We start from the raw sequence: 25149 nt of genomic DNA, 5'->3' as shown, positions 1-25149 counted from the left end.
TCCAGAGAAAGTGCTTGCAGTGTATAAGTTAACTGTTTTTAATGTTTTGAATGATAGTGTATTGAGGGTTCTCAGCTAGACAGGGATGTCTATCCTGAGAGGCCGCCAGGGGAGTACGTGTTCACCATTCCAAAGATTTCATTTACTCGGTAACCTCATACATGAAAGATTACAAGTAGATTTCTTGTTCAGGCAAAACTTATCAATGCATATTAGTATTTTTTGGGTTGATCATTGTCTTACATTGCTGTCCCTTTTAAAAATACGAGTTATTCTGAGATTAGTTTCATTGTTACCAGTATCACTTCATTGAGTACAAACAGACTGATGTCATAAAAATAATTAGTTACAATTTTTTAAAGATTTATTTGAAAGGCCACAAGGGCCATAACTGATCCAATCTGTAGCCAGGAGCTTCCTCCAGGTCCCCAGCTTGGGTGCAAGGGCCCAAGCCCTTGGTCCATCTTTGGCTGGTTTCCCAGGCACATGAGCAGGGAGCTGGTTCGGAAGTGGAGCAGCTGGGACTATGGGATGGTGGCGTTGCAAGTGGCAGCTTTACCTGCCGTCCTACTGCCACTAGCCTCTGCAATTTTTTTTTTTTTTTTTTGAAAGTCAGAGTTACACAGAGGAGAGAGAGGTCTTCCATCCGATGATTCACTCCCCAGTTGTTCACAATGGCCAGAGCTGTGCCAATCTGAAGCCAGGAGCCAGGAGCTTCCTCCAGGTATCCCACATGGGTGCAGGGGCCCAAGGACTTGGGCCATCTTCTGCTTTCCCAGGCTATAACAGAGAGCTAGATTGGAAGTGGAGCAGCTCGGACTCGAACCAGCACTCATATAGGTGCCAGCGCTTTAGGCCAGGGCATTGATCCACTGTGCCACAGTGCCGGCCCCCTACAATTAATTTTTATTAAGAAATGTTAATGATGAAGACATTTTGAATAGCCATATTTGTACTAACTGTGAAACATTTACATCACCCAGAAAATCCAGCAACTGATGTATTGCATAAGCTTTTTAATCATTCAAACTTCTGCGAAAGAATGATGGCCTTTGATTCCGTTTCACCACCACCTGTCGTTATGATAAGCCCCTCTTATATATTCATCGGTAGGGTAAACAAAGGACAACTCCACTCAACACTTGTTGCAGGCACAAATGATACTTTTAGGATTTTCTATAAAATAATCCTGGTAAGGGATGAGGTTGCAGCTAAAATAATACTGGCTATGAGCTGATTGTTAGTACCCCATAGGGCACTCAGGAGTTTTCTCTGGTTTTTGTTTGTTTGACATTTTCATAATAAAGAATTTTTTTTAAGATACAAACTACAAGCCGGCGTGGCTCAATAGGCTAATCCTCCACCTTGCGGCGCCGGCACACCGGGTTCTAGTCCCGGTTGGGGCGCCGGATTCTGTCCCGGTTGCCCCTCTTCCAGGCCAGCTCTCTGCTATGGCCAGGGAGTGCAGTGGAGGATGGCCCAGGTGCTTGGGCCCTGCACCCCATGGGAGACCAGGAAAAGCACCTGGCTCCTGGCTCCTGCCATCGGATCAGCGCGGTGCGCCGGCTGCAGCGGCGGCCATTGGAGGGTGAACCAACGGCAAAGGAAGACCTTTCTCTCTCTGTCTCTCTCACTGTCCACTCTGCCTGTCAAAAAAAAAAAAAAAAAAAAAAGATACAAACTACAGACATTGACCTTTTGCCTAGTGATTAAGGTTCCACTTGGGATACCTACATGCCGTACTGGGAGTCCTGGGTTTGAGTCCCAGCTTTGTTCTTGATTGTATGTTCCTGCTAGTCAACACTTGAGGAGGCAGCAGATGATGACTCAAGTATGTAGGGGCCTGCTACCCATATGAGAGATCCAAAGTGAGTTCTGGGCTCCTGGCTTGGAGCTATGGCCCATCTTCTACTGTTGCAAGCACTTGGGAAGGGAATTAGAGCTCTCCCTCTCCCTGTCACTCTGCCTCTCAAATAAATCAATGAAACAAAATTTTAAAGGTAAGAAAACTGGCTAATGGCTAATTAACAAAGATTGTCTTGTTCCATTTAGGCAAAAGAGTTTGAACTAACCCAATAAGCATTAAGAGAGCCATTGTAGACTCCTAATAATGGGATGATAATTATCAAAGTTATTATATTCTTGAAAGGTTAACATCATGGAAAAATGTAGAGTAAATTTGGGAATTGACAGCCCAGATATGGTGAGACCAGTTCACTGGCACAGTGCTGTTTTGAAATCATAAGGGTAAATAGTGTTGAGAAATGGATTGCTAAAAAAGAATCTGAAACACTTCAAAGTAAAAAAAAAAAGATCGGCATCTAGGCTCCCAGGCCGGTACTAGTGTCGGCACAAAAAAGGAGAGGTTTATATCTTCTATTTGGCCAGGGCATGGATTTGTACCATGCGGGTTATCTAATATGATGGAGTATACCAAATAAATTTGTAGCTGTGGTGCATTAAGTCAATATTTTGGATCTTTTAGTAAATTATTATAGATAAGCCTCATAGTTTGTAGGCATCTTTTCTTTCCAAAGGTGATTTAAGTTGAAGCATCGTATTTTACTCGTAAGGCAGAACTGGTAGAATAGTTTGGATAACTTGTTTGAAAACGAAGGGCCCAGATCTTTTAGTTAACTTGCATTTTCAGTCAGAATTCTGGAGATGCCAGCTAGATTACAGATGGTTGGCATAATTTGTACCGGGAGAAGAAATTTAGAGCTTGGTGCACTCTGTTAAAAAAAATTAGTTATCTCAAGGGACAACATTAAGACTACTCTGGGAGAGGCACCCACTGGTTCACTTCCCCAAATAGCCAAATTGGCTGGAGCTGGGCTGATCAGCAGCCAAGAAGTTTTTCCGGGTCTGCCACAAATGTGCAGAGGCCCAAGTACTTGGGCCATGTTTTGCTGCTTTTCCAAGTCATTAACCAGAGGAGCTGAGCTGGAATTGGAGCATTCAGGACTTGATCTGCACAGGCCCCAGTACTATGGTTTTGAAGTACTGTTTGATCTAGGCTTTATTTTAAAGATCTCAATGCAGACTTACTGAGAAAGCAACTGATATCTAAGAACTTCAGAGAACAGTAGCACATCTATTCACTAGTAGTATTAAAGCTGGATCCCATAACTGTTAAGAATTTGCATTTGATTTTCATGTTAGGACTTCCATAATACAGTCTTCTAGGGAACAGACTCTGTAAGGGAAATTAGGATTAAAATTGTTTTAAACCTTATACGAACTTAGTCCTCCTGCCATGTGAATCCAGAACTCAAGTATGTGTGGAAATATAAGATTTTTTTTTAACTTTCCGGATTCTTCCTAATAAATATGCTCAAGCCGTCTATCAGTTCCACTTAGAGGAATTTGTCCTAAGGAAATGTTGGTGCGCATAGTGTGAGGAATGCAGCATTGCAATCCGAGCACCCACCTGCAGAAGGCTTTTGAGATTCTTATGGAGCCATCAGATAGAGCACTGTGCCCCCTGCAGGAGGGGAAGTGTTCATACAGAGATGCCCAGAACACTGCTACATGGAAAAGCAAGTCACTTAGCAGTAGGATTTAGCACTTCTTACCTTTGAGGGTGAGGTATTAAAAGGGAGTTTGTTTTTTCCTATGTTCTTGTAATATTTGTGTATTTTTACAAATTTTGATTTTTGTAACAAGTCAACTATGACTGTATTGATAGGGGAGGGGAACCTTCTGTATAGGTACCATCTGGTCTGCCAAGTAATCAGAGAATTTATATGGTCAGGTTCTTGTCTGTGTGTTTTGAGTATTCTTGCTGCCCATTAGCCTTCATTCTTCTCAGGGTTTTTCATGAGATCCATCAGTGATAAGTTTGTTTGTTTTTAAAGAGAGATTTCTTTATTTATTTATTTGAGAGAGAAAGAGCTGGTTCACTCCCCAGATGGCTGCAACAGTCGGAGCTGGGCCAATCCGAAGCCAGAAGCCAGGAGCTTCTTGCAGGTCTCCCACACAGGTGCAGGGGCACAAGGTCTTGGGCCATCTTTTACTGCTTTTCCAGGCCATAACAGAGCTAGATCAGAAATGGAGCAGCCGGGACTCAAACCAATGCGCATATGGTATTACTGGCTTTACCTGCTACGCCACAGTGCCAGCCCCAGTGATAAGTTTCTATAAAAGACTCTTCACTGGTAAACTATGCAGTGGGTTAGAATTGCCTTTGGAGAAAGGATGCTGTTTTCCCTTCTGTTTGGCTTAATTGTAGAGATACATTATAGGATTCTCCCCCTCCTTCTTAGTGCTTGTGAAAATGTAATACTTGGTACATAGGCAGACCTTAAATTTGCCCACCTTTCCTACTTTGGATTAAAAAAAATCTTGAAATAACATTTACCAATTTTTATATACATAGTAATTATTTATTCACTTGTTTGTTGAATGATGGATGAAGAAAAAATATGGAAGGACCTATATACTACTAATTCCCAACAGAGACAATTTTAATCTGGACTTGTTTGTCTCATGTTGCACCAATAATATTTGATGACTAATAAATGACAATTAGTTGTAATTCATGTGTTGCTATCTAAAGGAAGTAATAATTGCTTTAATAAATAGATTCTATACATAGAAATCTTAATTTTATTCTGAACACCACCAGTGTGTGTGTGACTGCTTACAAATTAATACTTTTGTGGGCCGGCGCCACAGCTCAATAGGCTAATCCTCCACCTAGCAGCGCCGGCACACCGGGTTCTAGTCCCGGTCAGGGCACCGGATTCTGTCCCGGTTGCCCCTCTTCCAGGCTGGCTCTCTGCTGTGGCCCGCGAGTGCAGTGGAGGATGGCCCAAGTGCTTGGGCCCTGCACCCCATGGGAGACCAGGAGAAGCACCTGGCTCCGGCCAGTGGCGCGCCAGCCGTGGCGGCCATTGGAGGGTGAACCAATGGGAAAAAGGAAGACCTTTCTCTCTGTCTCTCTCTCTCTCTCACTATCCACTCTGCCTGTCAAAAAAAATAAAAATAAAAATACTTTTGTGGCTGTTTCTTTTTCTATAAAGAAGTAATGAATTAGACTCTAAACCTTAAAACTCTATGTTTTTGGCCAGCACCGTGGCTCACTTGGCTAATCCTCCGCCCTGTGGCTCCAGTACACCAGGTTCTAGTCCTGATTGCTCCTCTTCCAGTCCAGCTCTCTGCTGTGACCTGAGGGCAGTGGAGGATGGCCCAAGTGCTTGGGTCCTTGCACCCACATGGGAGACCAGATGGAAGCACCCGGCTCCTGGCTTCGGATCAGCACAGCGCCAGCCCTAGTGGCCATTAGGGGAGTGAATCAATGGAAAAGGAAGACCTTTCTCTGTGTCTCTCACTGTCTTTAACTCTGTCTCTCACTGTCTAACTCTGCCTGTCAAAAAATTTAAAAAATATATATGTGTTTACAAACTGGAGGAATTTGCCTAAATTAATAAAAATAAAATGGGTCTAATGCCTCTTAAATATGCATAATTAACTTCATCTAGAGTTAGTAAAAATAATTCACATTTCAAGGTTTAAGCATGAGGGCCAGCACCGTGGCTCAATAGGCTAATCCTCCGCCTTGCGGCGCCGGCACCCCGGGTTCTAGTCCTGGTCGGGGCACCGGATTCTGTCCCAGTTGCCCCTCTTCCAGGCCAGCTGTCTGCTGTGGCCCGGCAGTGCAGTGGAGGATGGCCCAAGTGCTTGGGCCCTGCACCCGCATGGGAGACCAGGAGAAGCACCTGGCTCCTGGCTTTGCATCAGCACGATGTGCTGGCTGCAGCGCGCCGGCCGCGGCAGCCATTGGAGAGTGAACCAATGGCAAAAGGAAGACATTTCTCTCTCTCTCTCTCTCTCTCACTGTCCACTCTGCCTGTCAAAAATAAATAAATAATTATATAAAAAAAAGGTTTAAGCATGAAAACTCTGAATTCACAGAGGAGGAAGGTGTGGAAGTATGGGAGTGTGGAATGGAGTGGTTGGTAGCAGGTCCTAAAGGATGCCTGAGCCTCACCGTACAGTGTGACAGAATCTTCTAAGTCTTAAAAGAGTATTTCAGGTCTTTAGTTTAAAGACTATATGTTTGGAAGTGTCACCTTTATTTCATACTTAGAAGTGTAAATTTTTTCATATTCATATTTTTTTCTGAAGATTTATTTCTTATTTGAAAAGCAGAGTTACAGAGAGGGAGAGGCAGAGAGAGCTTCTATCTGCTGGTTCACTTCCCGAATGGCCACAATGGCTGGAGCTGGGCTGATCTGAAGCTAGAAGCCAGGGGTTTCTTCTGGGTCTCCCATGCGGGTGAAGTGGCGCAAGCACTTGGACCATCTTCAGCCACTTTCCCAGACCATAACAGAGAGCTGGATTGGAAGTGGAGCAGCCAGCACTCAGATAGGTGCCCGTATGGGATGCCTGCACCGCAGGCAGTGGCTTTACCCACTGTGCCACAGCTCTGGCCCTCTAATTGTTTTTAAGGTTACAAAGATTCACGGAATAGTATTAGTTGATCAGTAAATATCTGTTTATCATTGTGAACAGATTGTAAATAAAATACTCTTTTCTCTTCAATTTCAACTTAAGGCAATTTAAGATGATAGTATTTAGTTCCATCATAGTCTTATCCTGCAAGTACCACTAAAGGATGGTGTGACTTTGTAACAGCCTTTATTGATTAAAGTTTTCATCGGGAAAGAAATTTGTAGTATGTATTCACAGGGGGGTTTTCTTTAAGTTAGGTTTTATTTGCCTCCTATTTTAGTAGCCTTAAAGCTTGTGTAGACATTAATTTATTACGCTAAGCCCTACCCTGTTTGGGTAATAAATTTTCTAGGGCTTCCACCCCAAGAAAGAGTAAAAATTTAGGCAGAGAAACCAAGGGGGTAAAGTCATGTTGTAGAAGAGGGGAAAACAGGGAATTTTTTATCTTAATTCTAAATTACTAAGTTGTTTTTTTTTTTTTTTTTTTTTTTTAAGATTTGTTTATTTATTTGAAAGAGTTACACAGAGACTGGAGAGGCAGAGAGAGGAGAGAGGTCTTCCATCTGCTGGTTCATTCCCCAGCTGCCAGGAGCTTCCTCCAGGTCTCCAATGGGAGTGCAAGGGCCCAAGGAATTGGGCCATCTTCTGCTGCTTTCCCAGGCCATAGTAGAGAGCTGGATCGGAAGTGGAGCAACTGGGACACCAACCAGCGCTCATATGGGATGCTGGCGCTTCAGGCCGAGCGTTAACCTGCTGCACCACAGCGCCAGCACCCTGAGCGTGTTTTAACAGTTATCCCAGTGTTTCTTTCCTTTTCCTCCTTCAGCCCTGAATTCCTGGATCCTTTGCCTGCAATAAATTGCTATTCTACACTTAAACCATCCCAATTACATGAGCTTTTCACTGCATCTCGGGTCACATCTTTATTTTTACAGTTCATCTCCTTAACTCCCAGTAATAACTCTTTTTTTCCTTCTTTTTTTTTTTAAATTTTTTCCATGTTTCCTTTTCCCACATTACCTAATATAGCAAAACTGAAATACAGGCTGTTGGAGAAGAGTAAAAATTATTTTTTAACCATATTTTTCACACATTCTTGAAAGGACTAGAGAATCACTTAAACTCATTTGCTACAGACTGTTGTATAGATGAGAGAAATCTGTGACTTAAAGACATTACATAAATTGCCTCAACTGGCTGGTGACACTACAAGAATTCATAAAAACTTGGAGCAGGAAGAAACACAATAAAGATTTTATTTCAAAAAATTTAGAGTTAATCTGTGTAAAGTGGTTTTTCCAAGGTCACCAAACAAATTGATAGGCTCCAGTTTCCTAAACATATACTGTGTTTTCCTGATACACTTTTCCTGCTCCCCAGGTAAGAAGCTGGTAAACCTGCAGTGTTTTTACTTGAGACACTTGAGTGTGGATTAGAAATGGACGATTAAGCATATTACACAGTTGACACATTAGTTCTCAAACAGGCTGGTCATAGAGGTAAAGTGCCATATACTGACTGCTTCTTAAACTGTCCTGTGATTTGAAAATTAAGTTCAAAGTAAGTTATCACACAAAAGAAAACCTTTAATATTATTTTCCCGTTCCCCTTTTTACTGTTTGTGTAGTCATCCAAAAGAAATTGAAGAAGTATTTAAACAATTCAACTTAAATGTACAACAAAATGTAACATACTGCATTTTACATGGTTTCAAAGATCTGTGAAATGAACTTTTCTGTCCCTTAACCATAGAGTATGCCTCTTTATGCTTTGAAGTCTTTGGGTGCTAGATTCCAGGGTAATTTTCACACATAGGGAAGCTACTACTTCCCTGAAGGTTTTCTTAGGGGAGTGAGGAATATAAATGTCAATTTTCAGTGTAAATATCTGTTGTCAGTATGCTTGAATTATACTCATAAGTAAAAATGCTCAGTGTTTTATTTAAAATTTAATAATGAATGATGGGGATTATAAAGTCAAAGATATTAAAAGAAAAAGGACAACTTGAGAAAATGGCTTGTGCATCTAAATGTATGAAACTGAAGAAGTGATTTAACATTGTGGTGGTTTATGGTGAGTCTTGATCAGAGATGGCTTCTTGGCTGGGCTGCTGTCTGCATAGGCTGTTAACAATTGTTTCTCTGGCAGCAGATCTTGTTCATCAGGATTGCATCATTTCTGGGAGAATGGCCAAGGTCCACAGCGTCAGTACAAAGACTGTCTGAAGCATGTGAGGCCTGTTCTCTTTTCTGCGCTGGCACTCCTCTTCCTGCCAGTCCTCTTCGCAGTATTACTGAAGCTGGCTTGTTCTAAATTTCTTTCATTGGATTGGTTGTTTATTGGACTCTTGTCTCCCAGCTGCTTCCGGCTCACCTGTCTGATGCAATTTCTTCTGAAATCTCTTTGGAATTGTTCTTAAAACATTTTTTGTTTGTCTTCTTTGAGAGTAACCAAACAGATCACACAAGTCTTGGGTGTTTTGCGGTTTATATAGGGAAGAGACCGTCAGGATGGTCAGAAACTACTGACAATTTCCGATTCCAGTTGAAAAGATAGGATGATGATACATCATTCCTGGCATGCTCTCTTTAACGTCCTTTTCCATGGAAACTGCTTATAAATGGTGACACCTCAAAAGGTTACATGGTAGCTGAAAACAGAGTACAGACTGGTTCTGATCCTGAATCCAACAACTTTTTGGTGTTCCTGTTGATTCTAATAGATTGTTCTTTTAATGGTTAAACTGATCAGATTGAATATTACATTCATTTTACTCCTGTTGTATGTATGCTTGTACTTAACTTTTTTGCTGATGCTAAAATAAAATCTGTTCCTTGGTTTTCTTCCTTTTACTAGCACTTTTGTGTACATTCTGTTTTTAGAAATTTTTAGTTTTGTTTCTTTTTTTTTTAAGAATAGTTTATTTTCCAGCTTTTTAAAAGTTGGAAGAAAGCCACAAAAACATCAGCTTAAATTTCATGTACTTGACTACTTTGCAACTGGGATTCAATGAACAGCTTGTCATGTTTATTATATATTAGCATTCCATGTGTTGATAACTTAATGTGGCTAATGTTAAATTTGACTTGTTGGAGAAAACTAAGAAACTAAGGCGAACATTTTCCTCAAAAAATCCTGAGTATTCTTTTTTTTTTTTTTTGACAGGCAGAGTGGACAGTGAGAGAGAGAGACAGAGAGAAAGGTCTTCCTTTGCCGTTGGTTCACCCTCCAATGGCCGCCGCGGCCGGCGCGCTGCGGCCGGCGCACCGCGCTGATCCGATGGCAGGAGCCAGGAGCCAGGTGCTTTTCCTGGTCTCCCATGGGGTGCAGGGCCCAAGCACCTGGGCCATCCTCCACTGCACTCCCTGGCCACAGCAGAGAGCTGGCCTGGAAGAGGGGCAACCGGGACAGAATCCGGCGCCCCGACCGGGACTAGAACCCGGTGTGCCGGCGCCGCTAGGCGGAAGATTAGCCTAGTGAGCCGCGGCGCCGGCCAAAATCCTGAGTATTCTATTTTCATTTACTTTTAGAGACTAGAAAGTTAATTAAAGCTGCACATCTCACCATATTTTCCATTATGAAATGGACCACAAATAGAACTGACTCACTTTTGTAAGTTGTATAGGCTAAGAGGATAAAAAGGATTGTGATGAGGAAGAAGAAAGAATATGAACTTGTAATTTAATAGCTGTTAGTAGGCACTTGTCTAACAAGTAAATTTAACATTCAGTGAAAGAAATGCCTCTAAATGTCAGAAGTTCAGTAGAGAAGAGGGGCACCTCTTAGGAGAGAGAAAAAAGAATCCCTTGGAAAATGGGCAAGAATTCTAATTTGAAGGAGAGAATAAGTGGTCAGTGTTGTAGTATTTACCACTTCTTAATTCAGACATTTCCTCCCTCACCTTTTATTTTGTTTCTGATTTTATTGGAGAATAAGATATGAAGGTTACAGAACAAAAATTTAGTATCAGATAGAACATAGAATGCTAAAAAAGGCAGTATATGATGCATAAATGAAACAATTTCAGTGAATGTATCGGTAGACTTCTAATCTGTGTCCATCAGTGCGATAGTTTACCATGCTAATTCATGTCTCAACTTTTTCTAGGTCTTCAGAGCTACTGGCAGATAATTTGGGGGGACTTCCTATCAGAGGTCTATATAAAGGTGACTGGCTCAAATAAATCCTTTTAATTCCTGGTGGGGTTTTTTTTGCATTTTAATAACCTGAAATCATGTTGTTAACAGAGGTGATCATAATTCATTCAGCAGATATTTCTCTGTCAGGCTTTATTCTGGTGAGATGGAGGAACTACAGTAGTAGATAAAACAGACCAAAATCCTTGTTCCTCTCAAAAGATTATATTCTGGTAGGAAGAGACAAAGTAACAGTGAAAATTTATCTTGGAAATTGTTCTACCTAGAGAAAGAGTTAATTCTTAATCTCTTGAGCACGCTTCTCCAAACAGAAGTTATAAACTACTGTAACTACTTGACTTGGTAAACTATACCAAGGAGTCTGTTGTTTAGTTGATAAAACTATTAAGAAAATTTTGTGAGGTGTTATGGCTCAGTGAATTAAACTGCTGCCTGCAATGCCAGCATCCCATGTGAACACCCATTTAAGTCATGGCTGCTTTGCTTCTGATCTGGCTCCTTGCTAATGCACCTGGGAAAGCAGCAGCAGTTGGCCCAAGTGGCCCTGCTACCCAAATGGGAGACCTGGGTGGAGTTCTGGGCTCTTGGATTCACCTTGGCCCAGCCTCGATGGTAGCAGACATTTGGGGAATAAGCCTTTTCTGTTTTGTATGTGTCTCTCACTGTAATTCTGCCTTTCAATTAAATAAATTTGGAACCCTGCATAGTGAGTTAAGGTGATGCCGCATCGCATATGGGAAACAGTTCATGGCTGCTTCACTTGCCATCCAACTCCCTGCTTGTGGCCTGAGAAAAGCAGCAGAAGATGGCCCAGGTGTTTGGGCCCCTGCCACTCTGTGGGAGACCTGGATGAAGCTCTTGGCTTTGTGTTGCCCCAGTCCTGGCTGTTGGCGGTCATCTGGGGAGTGTACCAACAGGTGGAAGATCTCTATTTCTCCCCCTTCCTCTCTGTAACTCTTTGAAATAAATAAATATTTAAGTAAATTTTCAAAGAAAGAAGACAAATCTTGGATATAAGTCATCTATAAAATGATCTATGCAGAGTATGGCATTGTGGCACAGCAAGTTAAAACCCTGACCTGCATTGGCAGCATCCCATGTGAGAGCTGATTCGAGTCCTGGCTGCTCCACTTCGGATCCAGCTCCCTGCTGATGGGCCTGGGAAAGCAGTGGGAAGGATGGCACCTATCTGGAAGAAGCTCCAGGCTCCTGGCTTCAGATCAGCTCAGCTCTGGCCATTGTGGCACTTTGGGGAGTGAACCAACAGATGGAAGACCCTCCCCCCCCCCCCCTTTCTGTCTCTGTCTCTGTAACTCTTTAAAGTAAAAAAACTTTAAAAAAAAATTCTACAGTTAACACATTAATAGCTATATTTTTCCAAGAATTGTTTAGGGAAGGAGCTATTCTCAGGGTTATATGAGAAATTTGAGGTTTTTGTCAGAAATGGAATTAAGAAGCCTCAATATTATGAAGCATGATTTAGAATGAAATGGCCATGGTAACCTGTTATGATTGCCTTCATCAAAAGAGAAGGGTTGAGGCTGGTGTTCGGGTATAACAGGTAAAGCCTCCACCTACAGTGCCAGTATCCCATATGGGCACACTGATTTGAGTTCCAGCTGTTCTGCTTCCAGTCTAGCTCCCTGCTAGTGGCCTAGGAGAAGCAGCAGAGGGTGGCCCAAATGCTTAGGCCCCTGCTGCCCACCTAGGAGACCCAGATGAGGCTTGGGGCTCCTGGTTTGGGCCTGGACCATCCCTGGCTATTGCAGCCATCTAGGGAATGAACCAGCAGATGGAAGACCTCTCCTTCGCTCTGTAACTCTGATTTTCAAAACAAATAGATTAGTAAATAGAAGGGTTATATAAAGCTGGAAAAAGGGACAATGAAAGAATTTATGAAAGTTACTCATAGTTAACTACTTAATGTTTCTTAAAAGTTACTTGTCAGCCATCTGAAATAGCTGATTGGAATTTCTTTAGGAAATGTAGAAATTAACTTTTCCTTTTTCTCTTACAGCATGTCTTGCAAAAATTTATTGTCAGAAAAAATACCAGTTATCGGTTTAGGGTTTATATGTTGTCTTTTATCTTTACATGCACATAATAGTGGGCTGTAACAGAGGGTTTGTTGGGAGTAACTTTTTTTTTTTTAATGCCCTTTCCTGAAAATAAAACACAGCTCATGGGCCCACGTGGTGGTTCAGTATGTTGCTGCCACTTAAAACTCCACGTCCTTTGTCTGCTGATTCTGATTGTTTTGAGTACCCACTACTCCACACTTTGGTTTCAACTTTGTACTAATACACCCTGGAAGGCAGCAGATGATGGCTCAGTACTTCAGTTCCTACCATTCATGTAGGAGACCTGGATGGAGTTCCTAGCTCCTGACTGCAGCCTGGCCTAGCCCTGATTGTTGTGGCCATTTTGGGAATGATTGGTAGTTAGATCTCTCTCCCTCTCTGTAAATGTTTGTTTGTCATTCTGCCTTTTGAATAAGTAAATATTTTTACACAAATAGAACACGTAATTCAGATTCCATTTACTGATGAGGAATGGTTTGGTGGTTATCCAGTGAGGCAGCTTCTGAGGTTTGGGGATTCACCCTCCCATGTGTTTTAATCTGCATTATGCAGTGATGTTAAAATTAGAGAGTTAATCACCAGCCACCTCCAGTATTTAACTGCTTTTTGGGTTTATTTGATAAGTGACCTTTGTTCTGTTATTTGCACATTTTATATCAGTTTCCCAAGGGCTTGGAGGATGTACTACCAAATCTCCATTTGGACATATTGTTAGAGAAAAGAATCTTTTATGGGTAAGATTGACCCAAAGGCAGAAAAGTGGATCAGTCCCTTCTCTTTTATGAGCTGTAAGGAAGCAGATTGAAGGAGGACTGGACCTGCTTTATGTTTCAGTCCCCAGTTCATCAGTGCTGTCAACAGTTGGGTAGCAACAGATATATTGCCACACTTACAGTTGGAGAAGCCTGGGTCACTTGGTGAGAGTCAGCTCTTTCAAAGACTGAATGACCAGGGAGAACTGTTTGATTTTTTAACTGTTCCAACATTCTTTAAAAAAAAAAAAAAAAAAAACTCAAAAATAGTGTTATCTTTATGTGTTCTTAAAAATCTTGGCCTGACTCTCCATTCACAGTTAATTTTCTTATCCACATTTATCTGCTTCATCCATCAAAATAGATTGAAGCATTTCAAACCATCTACTACTTGAAATCTGTATTATTAACTGACTGGATTGGGTCAATTTTTGTTGTGTACTTTTGATTCCATTTAACATTTTTAGTGTTAAAATTGCATTTTATGCTGTCTAATTTGTCTGATCATGAGGCAGTATATCAGTCATGATTCTTTGTAGTCTTTTTTAAAAAAATCATTATTAGCCCTGGGTGTTTAGCAGTCACACTGACTTTCTTCTGTCCCAACATAAAATTCTTGTTTTATCTTTTCAATGGATTTTTTATGTTTAGGTAAATACAGTACTGTAAAATCATTTAGAGTACACCGTTCTCTGTGTACCATGCTCTCGAATCTGTTCGTTTACTATATATTTATTTATTTTATTTTATTTGAGAGGCAGAGAACTCCCATCTGGTTATTCACTCCCCAAATGCCAACAGGCAAAGCTAGAGGTGGCAGGATCCCAGTGGCAAAAGTCTCCTAGGGTCTGTGTTAGCAGGAAACTGGAATCAGAAGCCAGAACCAGCCATTGAATCCAGGCACTACAGTATAAAATATGAGTAACTCCATGGCTCCCCCTATTTTTCCTTTTTAACTCTTTGGTAGTTTGTGTGTCTTTCTCTTCCCAAATTCCACTTGTTTACTGTTAGCAAATCACTCACTACTTTTCTTTACAAATTCTCAAATCTTTATCATGAAACTGTACCCTGATTCAGGTTGTTTCTTTTTATTTTTTTTTAGGGCATTTGTAGGTTTACAGCAGAGTTGAATAGAGGGTTCAGAGATTTTTTATGTACTTCTGTACCTACCTATATTGGCCTTCCCCATAGCTTACGTTTTCATTCATATCTAGCATTGTTGATATTACCTCATAATTACAGTTTAAGATAATTGCATCCCCCCCCCCAGATTAACAGTTAAAATAATTTAAAATAAGGAACAGTATTCTCTGGCAAAAGAAGGCATTTAAGAATTAGCTATATCCAGTCAAATATAAACAACAAATTGGTCTCTTTTATCATATTTGAAGAGGTAAAACTACTGGTAAAACTGCCATTTGTTTGTGGCCTAGGAAAAAAACCTTGAATTGTCAAAGAGTTCAGTTAAAACAAGGATATTTCTGATAATAAATAAAAAGTATCTTAGGCTGCCAGAAAATTTTGTTTAATGGGTAATAACAGAATGGAGATGCTTATCAGTGAGTTGGTCAGACTATTTTTCTCTTTGAAAAGAAAAAAAAATAGAAGTTAAAGTAGTTTGCCACTTTATGGAAAATTGATGAACTACAGTATGTAATAAATACAGGACAATTTGGAGAGCCTACCCTATGCCTGTTTTGTAAATATCCCTTAAAATCCTTGTTCAGAGAAAGAAAAAAATATTCAGTAGCATTTCTGGTAAGTTTAAAGAATTCTCTGGTTACCAGATGTTGTCATTTTTGTGACAGGATTCCTCATGTCCGTAACATGTTGGCCGAGGCTCTGCAGCTCACCCCCACTCTCAGAGTGGTCAGTCTCCATTAATTGGACCCCGTGATTTCCACTTTCTGCTGTGTTGGACGACATGAGCATTGCAATCCCTCTGGGAGTCACCACACCAGATACATCCTACTCAGATATGGCTGCTGGGTCAGAGTAAGTGCTGCTTCCTAGGGTGACAGGTACATTACCAGTTGGTGTGGAGACAGTTTGCCTGTGGGGAGCTAGCTAATGAGATGTTTAATATATTCTTAACCAAGGCCTGTCCCACTGTAAATGGCATTAGCTCTTTCCATTTTCTCCCCATAGAAGCTGGAGGAAAAAAGGAATTAGATGGGGAAGGAAAGGAGCTTTTAGGGAAAGGTTTCTGGGTAAATAATTAAAAGAATGAAAATTACATGATGATTACATTTTCATTTGTTTTGATGGGTGGGGGAGATTGAAATAAAGTAGGTATCATTGCCTGCTTTTGTAGAGTTAATGATTATTCTGGTAGAGGGAGATAAGGAAGTGTTCTTTCCAACTGATTTTCCTTGAAGGCCTCTTCCTATGTACTTCCATTGTTCTAGAATAAATGGGCTGCAATGTGGGCAGGTTGCCTAAACCTTCTGACATTTGGGGTAGAAATTTGGAGAGCAGTATCCTCTGGTTTTTTATGACACTCATTAGCTAGAAAGAGGACCTTCAAAATCAGTGGTACCAAACTTTTTTTTCAGCTAAGAGCAGCTTTAGGAATTCAGAGTTTGTCGAAAAGCCCAATCCCTAAAATAGACTCTCAGTTCTTGAAGAATTTAAATGACAATGACAATGAAGGTAGGCCTTCATTATACAACTTTATATATTATTCACAGTTTTGAAATTTTTAGCTTTTTGTACCCCTTCTCTTTTAAGTTGTCCGAGATCCCCCTGCTCACAGATTCCCCCTCTTGTCCTTTTACCTCCCTTGTACCCAATCTTCCTTGCTTACAGAAAGGAAGTGGAAGCCCCCTACCTTTCAAGACGAAGTGGCACTACACCAGGATGTGAAAGTCCAGCGAAAGAGACCCAAGGGGCCTAGGGGGCAGCACACCCCCAGAAGCCAAGTCTATTCCAGGCAGTACCAGGGATTAGGGTCTGGGCTGGAAAAATCCTGGTGTTTTGAATATGTTCAGGTCCAGTTCAGACTCTTGATCCCACAGCCACTTCTTGAGTGAGGTGGGTGTTGCTCTAATTCCCCTGTTTCTCTTGCCAGTTTCATGGTCCCTGGGGATTCTTCCCCATTTAGCAAAGCAAAGCAACTGTATTAGAATTCTGGGTGGAATGGCAGCCCTGATTAATAGTGATTTTCTTCTTTAACATAGAATATTATTAAAGGGCATGCGTGTTTGTTTTGTGTAATTTACTGTTTTAAATTTCTTAAAGAGGAAATAAAATATAGCTACCCTGATAAAGTAGTAGATCATATTCTGGGTAGCCTAGAATTGAAAGCAGCGTTCAAGCTTATTCCTATATAAAAAAGAAGTGGGTGGGGTTGGGGAATGTGTTTCTTGTAGAGGTTTGTTGGGGGGGTTTTTTTTTGGGTTGTTTTGGTTTTTTGTTTTTGCATGCCACACAGATTTAGTTATGCGGATGGCTGGAACTTCGAATTTTAAAATTGTTTCATAGCTGTTTCTTCAAATAACTTAAATTTTTTGTATTAGTAGATAAGATAGCCCAGTTGTGTAGTGGTTTTTATAAGATGATCAGCTACTAACCTGCTTCTGTATGGGTTGACTAACAAACTATATAGACAACATTAACATTTGTGAGAAATGGTCAGCAAAGAGATTAACCAGTGAGCTGGAATTAGTGGATAAGAAAAAGACTCAAGGCAGTTATTTTTATAACTAGTATACCCCCCAGAATGGATGAGATAACTACACATAAATACTTTTAGGGAATTTAGGTATGATTGTAGAAACAAACATACACATCTCACTGCAGTGGCCCAATTAATACCAGCTTATCCTAGGATTTCCCGCAACATTGTTATCCTTAATCTACAGATAGATTCCTGAGACTGTGGTCCCAACACATTACACAGTTGTTAGTGTTATTGCAAAGGGAGAGGATGTCAATAATTAGATTAAGTACCATTCTGTTAAATTATTAATGATGAAGCATGTGTGATTTCACTGTTGTAAGGCACTCAAAGGTTAAACCTGGTATTAAAAGCAGCAGACTCAACTAAGTCAGAGACCTAGACCTTACCTCATTTTAAATGGAAACAATATGCAGTGTGCATTTTATTTCACATGTTTGTAGATATAACAGAAGAAACAAAGAATATTATGCCCTTCCAACTTTTTTACAAAGGTGGCATCACAGCAGATTGGAGTCTGTTGTGATTCTGGCTTTTGTGGGTGTGCCCGACCTCTCTTAAGAGTTGAATCAGAAGAAAGGCTGCAATTATATTTGCATAAAATGTTTGGCTAATAAAGAGATGCAATCCTGATATCCCAAATTTTTAATCCATCCGTATTTCAAAACATAGGTAAGAATTCATGTTTGTCAAGGAATATTCTGAGAAATCCTGTAGCCACCTGAAAGCATCTGGTGATTTTAGATTTGGCATGCATAGCAGTCTATTAAATGCTGTGCTTGAGGTAGAAAGTATTGTGCAGTGGGATGGCCTGTTAACCTCCACACTATACATTTTATTTTTATTCCCTAGACTTGCACATGAAGTGCATATGTTCATATTTACCCAGTTTGGAGATGGGTAAGATATAACCAACATAGCTCCATCTCCATGGCCATCTTTTATTTCATACAACTTTTTTTTCTGTCCCCACTCCCCAAAAAATTCCATTCCTAATAAACACTGTCATGTTTCACCCTATGTGTTCAGTGGTACAAAATCTCCTATGTAAAATATATACAGCTCTTTGGAATGTACTTATTTATCTAGTAATGTACCTAGTAAATTCAGTATGTCATAGAAATTCATTACGTTGTTTTAACTGTCCATCGTAGAAACTAAATTCTATCTTCATTTTATTAATGCTTGTATGCCTTCGGTTCATTTAGGAAACTCCACCTGTTTCCTAATATTCAGAGTTGATTGCCTCTCAGTGGGCCATGTTCAGACCATCTTTTTGTCAAGAATACTGATCTGCATTCTTGATGCCCTTCCCTGCCCCCTCGCCCAGTTCCCATCCTGCAGACACTGTTAAGTAATAAAATGCATGCACTTCACTAACAGAGAATACTTTCCTGTGTCTAAAGTTCTTCTTCACCTAGAAATTACCTTTGCTGTTATTAATATGATCCCTCCTCACAGTTTTGGAGCATATAACTGGGTGAGTTGGATACATATCACTTCTCAGCTGACATTGTGCCATGTGAACTGCACTCTTCCTGCTAAGTACTATATAATTTCTGTATCTTCAAGCAGGAAAAATGTTTTATTATTTGACTCATAAAAGACTCATCAGTCTCTTAAGTTTGAGTTATACTAGTCCTTGGAGTTTCTAATTTATGAATCTGTTGTGATTAATATAAAATATAGATAATTGATTATTTAGTTCTACCAAATCATACAAATCTGTTCCCTAATTGTCTCCTTCAAAATTTCCCCCAAACCTAGCCAGGAAACAATCCTTCTTTCTCAAAAATGTGAATTTATCCTTGCCACCTGTCTTTTTATTATTAAGTAAAAACTTACATCACATTTCTAAACTGGAATGTACTTACAATACTTCTATAATACATTGCACTTGAATATTTAATTTTTCATCCAAGGAGGATATAAAAAGATACTCACTATGCCTGGTTAATGAGGTCTCAGTTTGCTTTAAATTAGGTAGAATGTTAGCCTGGTTTCCATGTGGGGCATAGTGGAGAGGGCATTGGCTTTGGAATCAGGCAGGTGTTTCAAATCCTGGCTTTGTCGGTGTGTTCCTTGGGGAAGTCACATAATCTCACTACCTTAGCTTCCCTCTCTGTCAAAATGTGCTACTTACCATATTGAGTGGTTGCAAAAGTTAATTAAATTTATATAGATTTGTGAAGCACCTCCCAGATAGGGTGATTCAGAATGGTTGCCACTACTATTATTTGTTAATAGACTAATGTAACAGTTTGGTTTTGTTATTTTAAATATCTGTGGTATTATCATGCAGCTGTTAAATAATTGTGTCCTTGATATGCTTGCATGTCTCTGGTGGATGAGAAATTACTGCTCTGATATCTGAAAGGTGTCTGGGGGTTCGTCAAGATGAGAGGTGTGATAAATATAAGATGCCGTTGTTTTTACCTGTACTTTCTTCAGGGTATCCTGTCTTGGTAGTGAATGGAAGAGGGCCTGGTCCCTGGGGCAGTGCAGAAGGCACTTTCATCATCTCACTCACTGCAAATGTCATGTGAGGTTTCATGGAAGTATTAAGAGATCCAATTAAGAAGAATAGTTCTGAGTCTAAACCAGCCCAGAGTGGCTTCTCTAGGGGAAACTCCCTGCTCAGCTGGTACGTTTATGTTCGTCATTAGGGACACCTTGTGTCTCAGGTGCCTGCCTTGAGATAGCTGCCTATACTGGCTTCATGTTACACACAAATCCACACTCAGTAACACTCCTACTGTTATTTATAGGCTTAGTTATGTTAATCAGATTGTTTCACTGAGTTCTTTCTGTAATTTCAGTAGCTAGTGGTTTTGGAAAGCAGAGGGATTAGACTGGGAAGTGAGGTGCCAGTTTAAGGGAAGATTAGGTGTTATGCTATCATGCATTGCTTTTCGCCTTTGTGCAGCCCTGAATCTGTGGAGGCTAGTCCAGCAGTTAATGAGAAGAGCGTGTATTCCACTCATAATTATGGGACCACTCAGAGGCATGGGTGTCGAGGACTGCCTTATGCTGTGAGTATGCATTTGTTTCTCTCCAGAGCAGTGATCTTCCTGGAGTGTAATCCATTCTTATACATTGTGACTTTCTTGAAATGTTTATATGCAGCATGATGAAGTTGCCCCTTTTGCACTTCCCTGCCTCCAGCGGACGTCTAGCCCTGCATCATTGTTCTTGTTTTTATGTCCCAGTTGACCTTGGCATTTTGTTTTATCACTTTCCTGGTTGAAGCCAAAAAACGAAGGGTACTACTTTCTTCTTTCTTTCCATATGTACCATACTTTAGGGGAGAGAGGGGCCAGTGTTTGGACACTGTTGATTTAAAAAATCTTATTTTCAGGATCATAATTACGGAGCCCCTCCTCCTCCGACACCTCCTGCTTCTCCCCCTGTCCAGACGATCATCCCTCGTTCTGACCTGAATGGCCTGCCGTCGCCCGTAGAGGAACGCTGTGGAGACAGCCCGAACTCTGAAGGAGAGACTGTTCCTACCTGGTGTCCTTGTGGTCTTTCTCAGGATGGCTTCCTTCTCAGCTGTGACAAGTGCAGGTAAGATCCTGTTCCATCTAAATCCAAGCCTGGGTTGCTGGGATTAGGGTTTCTCATTAGTGGGGAAAAGCTCAAAGTATTCTTTCTTGTGTTTGTTAATGTAGATGATTCCTTAGTGCTCCTTGGCTCGAATTCTCTGCACTAGGTGAGAATTGCTGACAACAAGGAATGAGAGATTGATGTTAAAGCTATTGAATTTGATATGAAATTTAATATCCTGGAAACATTTGGTAGGTGGGAGGGAGGGGTAGTGTATGCAGAGACACTTCTCCCATGTGTGCTATGATGTGCTGCCTTTTGTTGGAAGGACTACTTTAAGTTTATTTTCCCTCTTTAGGGGAATGAGCAGGGGGAAGGTTATTAGACTTCATCGGCGGAAGCAGGACAACATATCAGGTGAGTGGAGGACAAGTTGGGCCCACATTCGGATGTGTAAATATTCTCTGACTATCCTGTCCTTCTCAAGAACCCCCTTGAAGTTTCCATGGTTCCAGTTCTTTTCACAGAACCAAAGAGAAGTCCATTGAAGACCACTAGGTAGTTCTCTCCTTGGGAGTTAAACATGTCTGGAAACACATTATAGGCTTGTAGCAATTGAAATATTTCTTGGAAGCACACAAACAAAAGGGATCCATTAAATAATACTGTCTCAGATTGCTAGAGTTTGAGGCCCTGGAGCTTGGGGATTAAAGATAAGGGAAAAAATAGATAGGGTGTGCAGTAGGATTTATATGCTTGATGCCAATGATAAGAGATAAACACATAAGATATGTGTTTATCCTAACAGGTGATAGAATTAATATAAGTACTGCCCTTCCAGATGTTGGGTACATCCAAAGGAAAAAGCTGCTTTTAGTGCGTTTTTGAGGCTTTTAGTACTTAAACTACAAAACCACCCTTTTTCAGGTGGGGATAGCAGTGCAACAGAAAGCTGGGATGAGGAGCTTTCTCCTTCCACTGTGTTGTATACAGCAACACAGCACACACCTACAAGTATCACCTTAACTGTTAGAAGAACCAAACCCAAGAAGCGGAAAAAGAGTCCAGAAAAGGGCCGTGCAGCACCAAAGACGAAGAAAATCAAGGTATGGAGGGTGAAAAAATATCTTAAATGGAGCTCAAATTTTGGAGCAAGAATACACCAAGGTTTTTGTAAGAAGGTTGATGCAGATGTTTGAGGGGCCACTTTTGCTCTACTTGTAAAAACAAGGTATATGTACATAGCAACCAGCCTTTCTTCAGCCACATCATACCATCAGCAGGGACTCTAAGCTTCTTCTATTCCAGCCCCCATCCCAGGTATGAAATTCCACCCATACCTGGCACAGGCTCATAGGTGTTGCAGCGTCAAGTCTAGGCTTCCACTATCCTTATAATATCTGCCCACCTCTCAGCCCCAAAGCACAGTCTGAAGTTCTTCTCATGGTTACATGCCCACCTCATATTGTTGGATTGTTTGTGCTTGTTTAAAAAAAAAATCAAGAACAATATCTTGAATGGTCTAGTCTTCCTCATTGTCATGGTTACTACTTCCTGTATTCTGAACTGCAAAGTCTCTGGGAGAAAGCTCTTCTGTTGTGTGTTCTTTCTTCCCCATCATAGCAACTTTGTTGCTCCTAGGTGACTTGCCCACCCCTTGTTAAGGGGATTGGTCTTTGTTTCCTTCTTAATTCACAACTGTTAAATCTGCAGCTTAAAGTTTTTATGAACTTTTTCTCTTACTGTCCGGGGTGCATGTAGGATTTAAGTGATGCATGTGCTTCCCTGTTAATAGAATGTATTTGACTTAGCCTCAGAGTTCATTGTCCTTGTATTCTTGATAATTGGGGAATCCCATTGTATTTGTTACCTAGAGAAAAGGGGACAAAGTAGAACACTAGTTCGAGCCTTAGTTTTAGTCTCAGGTATAACTGTCATTCTTGGTACCAAGTTTTGTTTTGTTCTACTTGTTTTCCTCTTTGGGATAGGCATTTCGAGAGGGATCCCGGAAGTCCTTGCGGATGAAGGTAAGGGGTACTCTTCCCTGATGCTGTGTTTTACTTCACTGTGGTCTTGCATTTTGGTCGGCTTCTTTCCTGACAATGATGGTCTGGGAATCTTGGAGTCTGCTTTTCATTAGTTTGTAATTGTGGCCACTCAGTTTTTATAGAGCTTTTCTGCAAAGTTAGATTTTCTCAGCCATTTTCTGAAATATTTTCACTTTCTTTAAATCAGCCTTTGTTTATTGAGTTTTGTTGTTGTTGTTGTTGTTAACCGCTTTTCTGGGGGTAAGTGACTTTTTGCCAAACACTGTGAGGGTGACCGTGTTCTGTCACTGTGAGTGGGCTCAACCGCAGGAGTGAGGGATTCCTGGTGATGATGCAGGCAAGAAGTCTTGTGCACCCACCCCAGCCCATGTCAGCTTTAATCACCAGTTGAAAGGGTAAATCTCATTAGCAGGAACATTGTGTTATTGATAGGAATTACTCTTCGTGGAATTACTTACTGTTTTCTCTTGGCATGTCTATTTGGTAGAGAAGACTCAGGTGATGTTATTGTGGCTTTGTTTTCCAATAAGAGTTTATGAGGTATGATTTTTTAAAAAGGTTGAAGAATAGAGAAATTAGGTGTGATGGTTTAAACGCAATTTTAGGTAATGGTTGATAACAGTTTGTTGAAATCACATTGGATTATACTGTCTAGTATCTTCCTTTACCTGTGTATACATAAGAGGATAGCATACTCCCAAATCACTACTTATGTTTCAGAACATTTAATTAAAACTAAACTCTGGTTTCATTCTATAAGTATTCATATCTGTAAAGGTGTAATTGGTGTAAGACCAAGTTCTTTCCTGTTGGCAGTTAAAGATACAAACATCAGAATATAAAGTGAGCATAAGCTCTATTAGGATTATATTTGTGTGAAACACCAATATGAATGATGTTATCAAGGATTACAGGTAGCATTTTGTCTAAAGTTGGGTGCCCTTACCTTGGGTCTGCCTATTAAAGAGATGAGAGAGGTCTCAGAACCCTTGAGGCATGAGAGGCCTGCCAAGTGATTATTTCATAATTCTAAGTTGAGTTACAAATTTTGTGCTCAGAATTACTAGTGAGAACTCCACCAAAGATCTAAGCTTGAGCCACAAGAATTATCATTTGGGTTTACAGTCAAGAGCTTTTCTTATTAGAGACTCTAAACCAGTGTTTCTCAACCTTCAACATTTTGGAACAAGTAATTCTTAATGATGGAGGCTGTTGTTTGCATTGTAAGATGTTTAGCAGCCTCCCTAATGTTTACCCACTAGGTGCCAGGAAAACACAGAAAGACACACCTATTTATAATCATCAGAGTGCATTCAGACGTCACCAAAAGTCTTCTGAGAGCAAAATTTGCCTAGATGATCCACTGCCCAAAATCTACTGAGAAGTGAAGACCTGAAGGATGAGAGAGCGAGCAAGCACAGATTAGTGAACCATGGCTGTTATGGTGGCAAAGGCTTCCAAAAGACGTAACTTAAACCAGTCATAAGTTCAGCAGTCACCATTGAATGCTCAAAGCTTGGCACATTGTGGGCACCCCAAGTCCCCAGTCTTAAGCGCCTTTGAGTCTCAGGTTTTGCACTCTTTATTTATCTGCTCCTGACAAGGTCAAGCAGGTGGAAATGCAGTTGTATGTTGGCCTTGGGTGTTTCTTAGATCAGCATTCATTCTTTTGAACTCTAGTGAAAAACGTAGAAAACTATGGTGTTAATTTTTTTTCTTCCTTGTTCGTAGGGAAAGGATGGTAGGCAGCAGTTAATCAATAGTGGTGATCAAAAAAAGTGGTGAAAGTAGTTATTACAGTAGACTTTAGTGTATTCTGCACTAGTCATGGAAAATGTATTGAGTTTTATTTGCTTGTTATTGGAAATGTAGTGTGGACATGGAGTTTTCAAGTAACTACAATGTCTTGTTTCAAGTACTGTAGTGTCTTTTCCTTCTAATCTTCAGTAGCTTGACATCATCATTAGCTGTGGTTGGCTGGTTGTTTTCTGATGACACTGAGGTTTGGAACATCATAGAGGAGGACGTGTGACAGGCATAAGCTTTGTCTCTAGTTAATGCGTACCTGAAACTATTGAGGATGCTGATGGTAAGACAGAATAATCTTCTCTCAGTACTGTCATCATGGGGGCAGTGGTTTTCCTAGAGGACTATAGCAGAATACCTCTTGGAAGTTTTCTGTTCTTCCTGCCCACTCCCCTCTCCATACTTCACCTTTTCAGATTGTTGAAAATGGCTATAAATTAGTCACAAGAAGAGATACTGTAGGTGGTAAGATTATAATTGATTGTGGTTACATGTTTATTTAAAGTGAACATGTATTCATTGTATAATGAAAGTAGTAAATGACACAGAAGCAAAATTATTCTCCTGGAAAACAGTATAACAAACCAGGTTGGGCTGCCACACAAATGGACATGTTCAATAAGT

At 40.6% G+C, this 25149-nt stretch overlaps 1 protein-coding gene across 35 annotated transcripts in view; it reads left to right on the top strand.

The window, feature by feature from the left end:
• The window catches only part of SETD5 (SET domain containing 5), an 84821-nt gene that overhangs the window by 21405 nt on the left and 38267 nt on the right, over positions 1-25149 (top strand). For 2 of the 35 annotated variants that reach the window (XM_008249959.4, XM_008249957.4), the window contains exons 2-5: positions 20484-20692; positions 21030-21088; positions 21599-21777; positions 22660-22698. In XM_008249959.4, coding sequence (XP_008248181.2) covers positions 20484-20692; positions 21030-21088; positions 21599-21777; positions 22660-22698 — 486 coding nt within the window. Of the gene's footprint in view, positions 1-10563; positions 10623-15254; positions 15442-16254; positions 16480-19540; positions 19770-20051; positions 20158-20483; positions 20693-20796; positions 20838-21029; positions 21089-21598; positions 21778-22659; positions 22699-25149 lie in introns of those variants that run through there. The other 33 variants (XM_070051189.1, XM_008249958.4, XM_070051200.1 and 30 more) reach the window with 32 other exon arrangements.

Source organism: Oryctolagus cuniculus, chromosome 10 (assembly GCF_964237555.1).
Source record: "Oryctolagus cuniculus chromosome 10, mOryCun1.1, whole genome shotgun sequence".
NCBI lineage: Eukaryota > Metazoa > Chordata > Mammalia > Lagomorpha > Leporidae > Oryctolagus > Oryctolagus cuniculus.
This window is presented reverse-complemented; position numbering and strand designations above follow the sequence as displayed.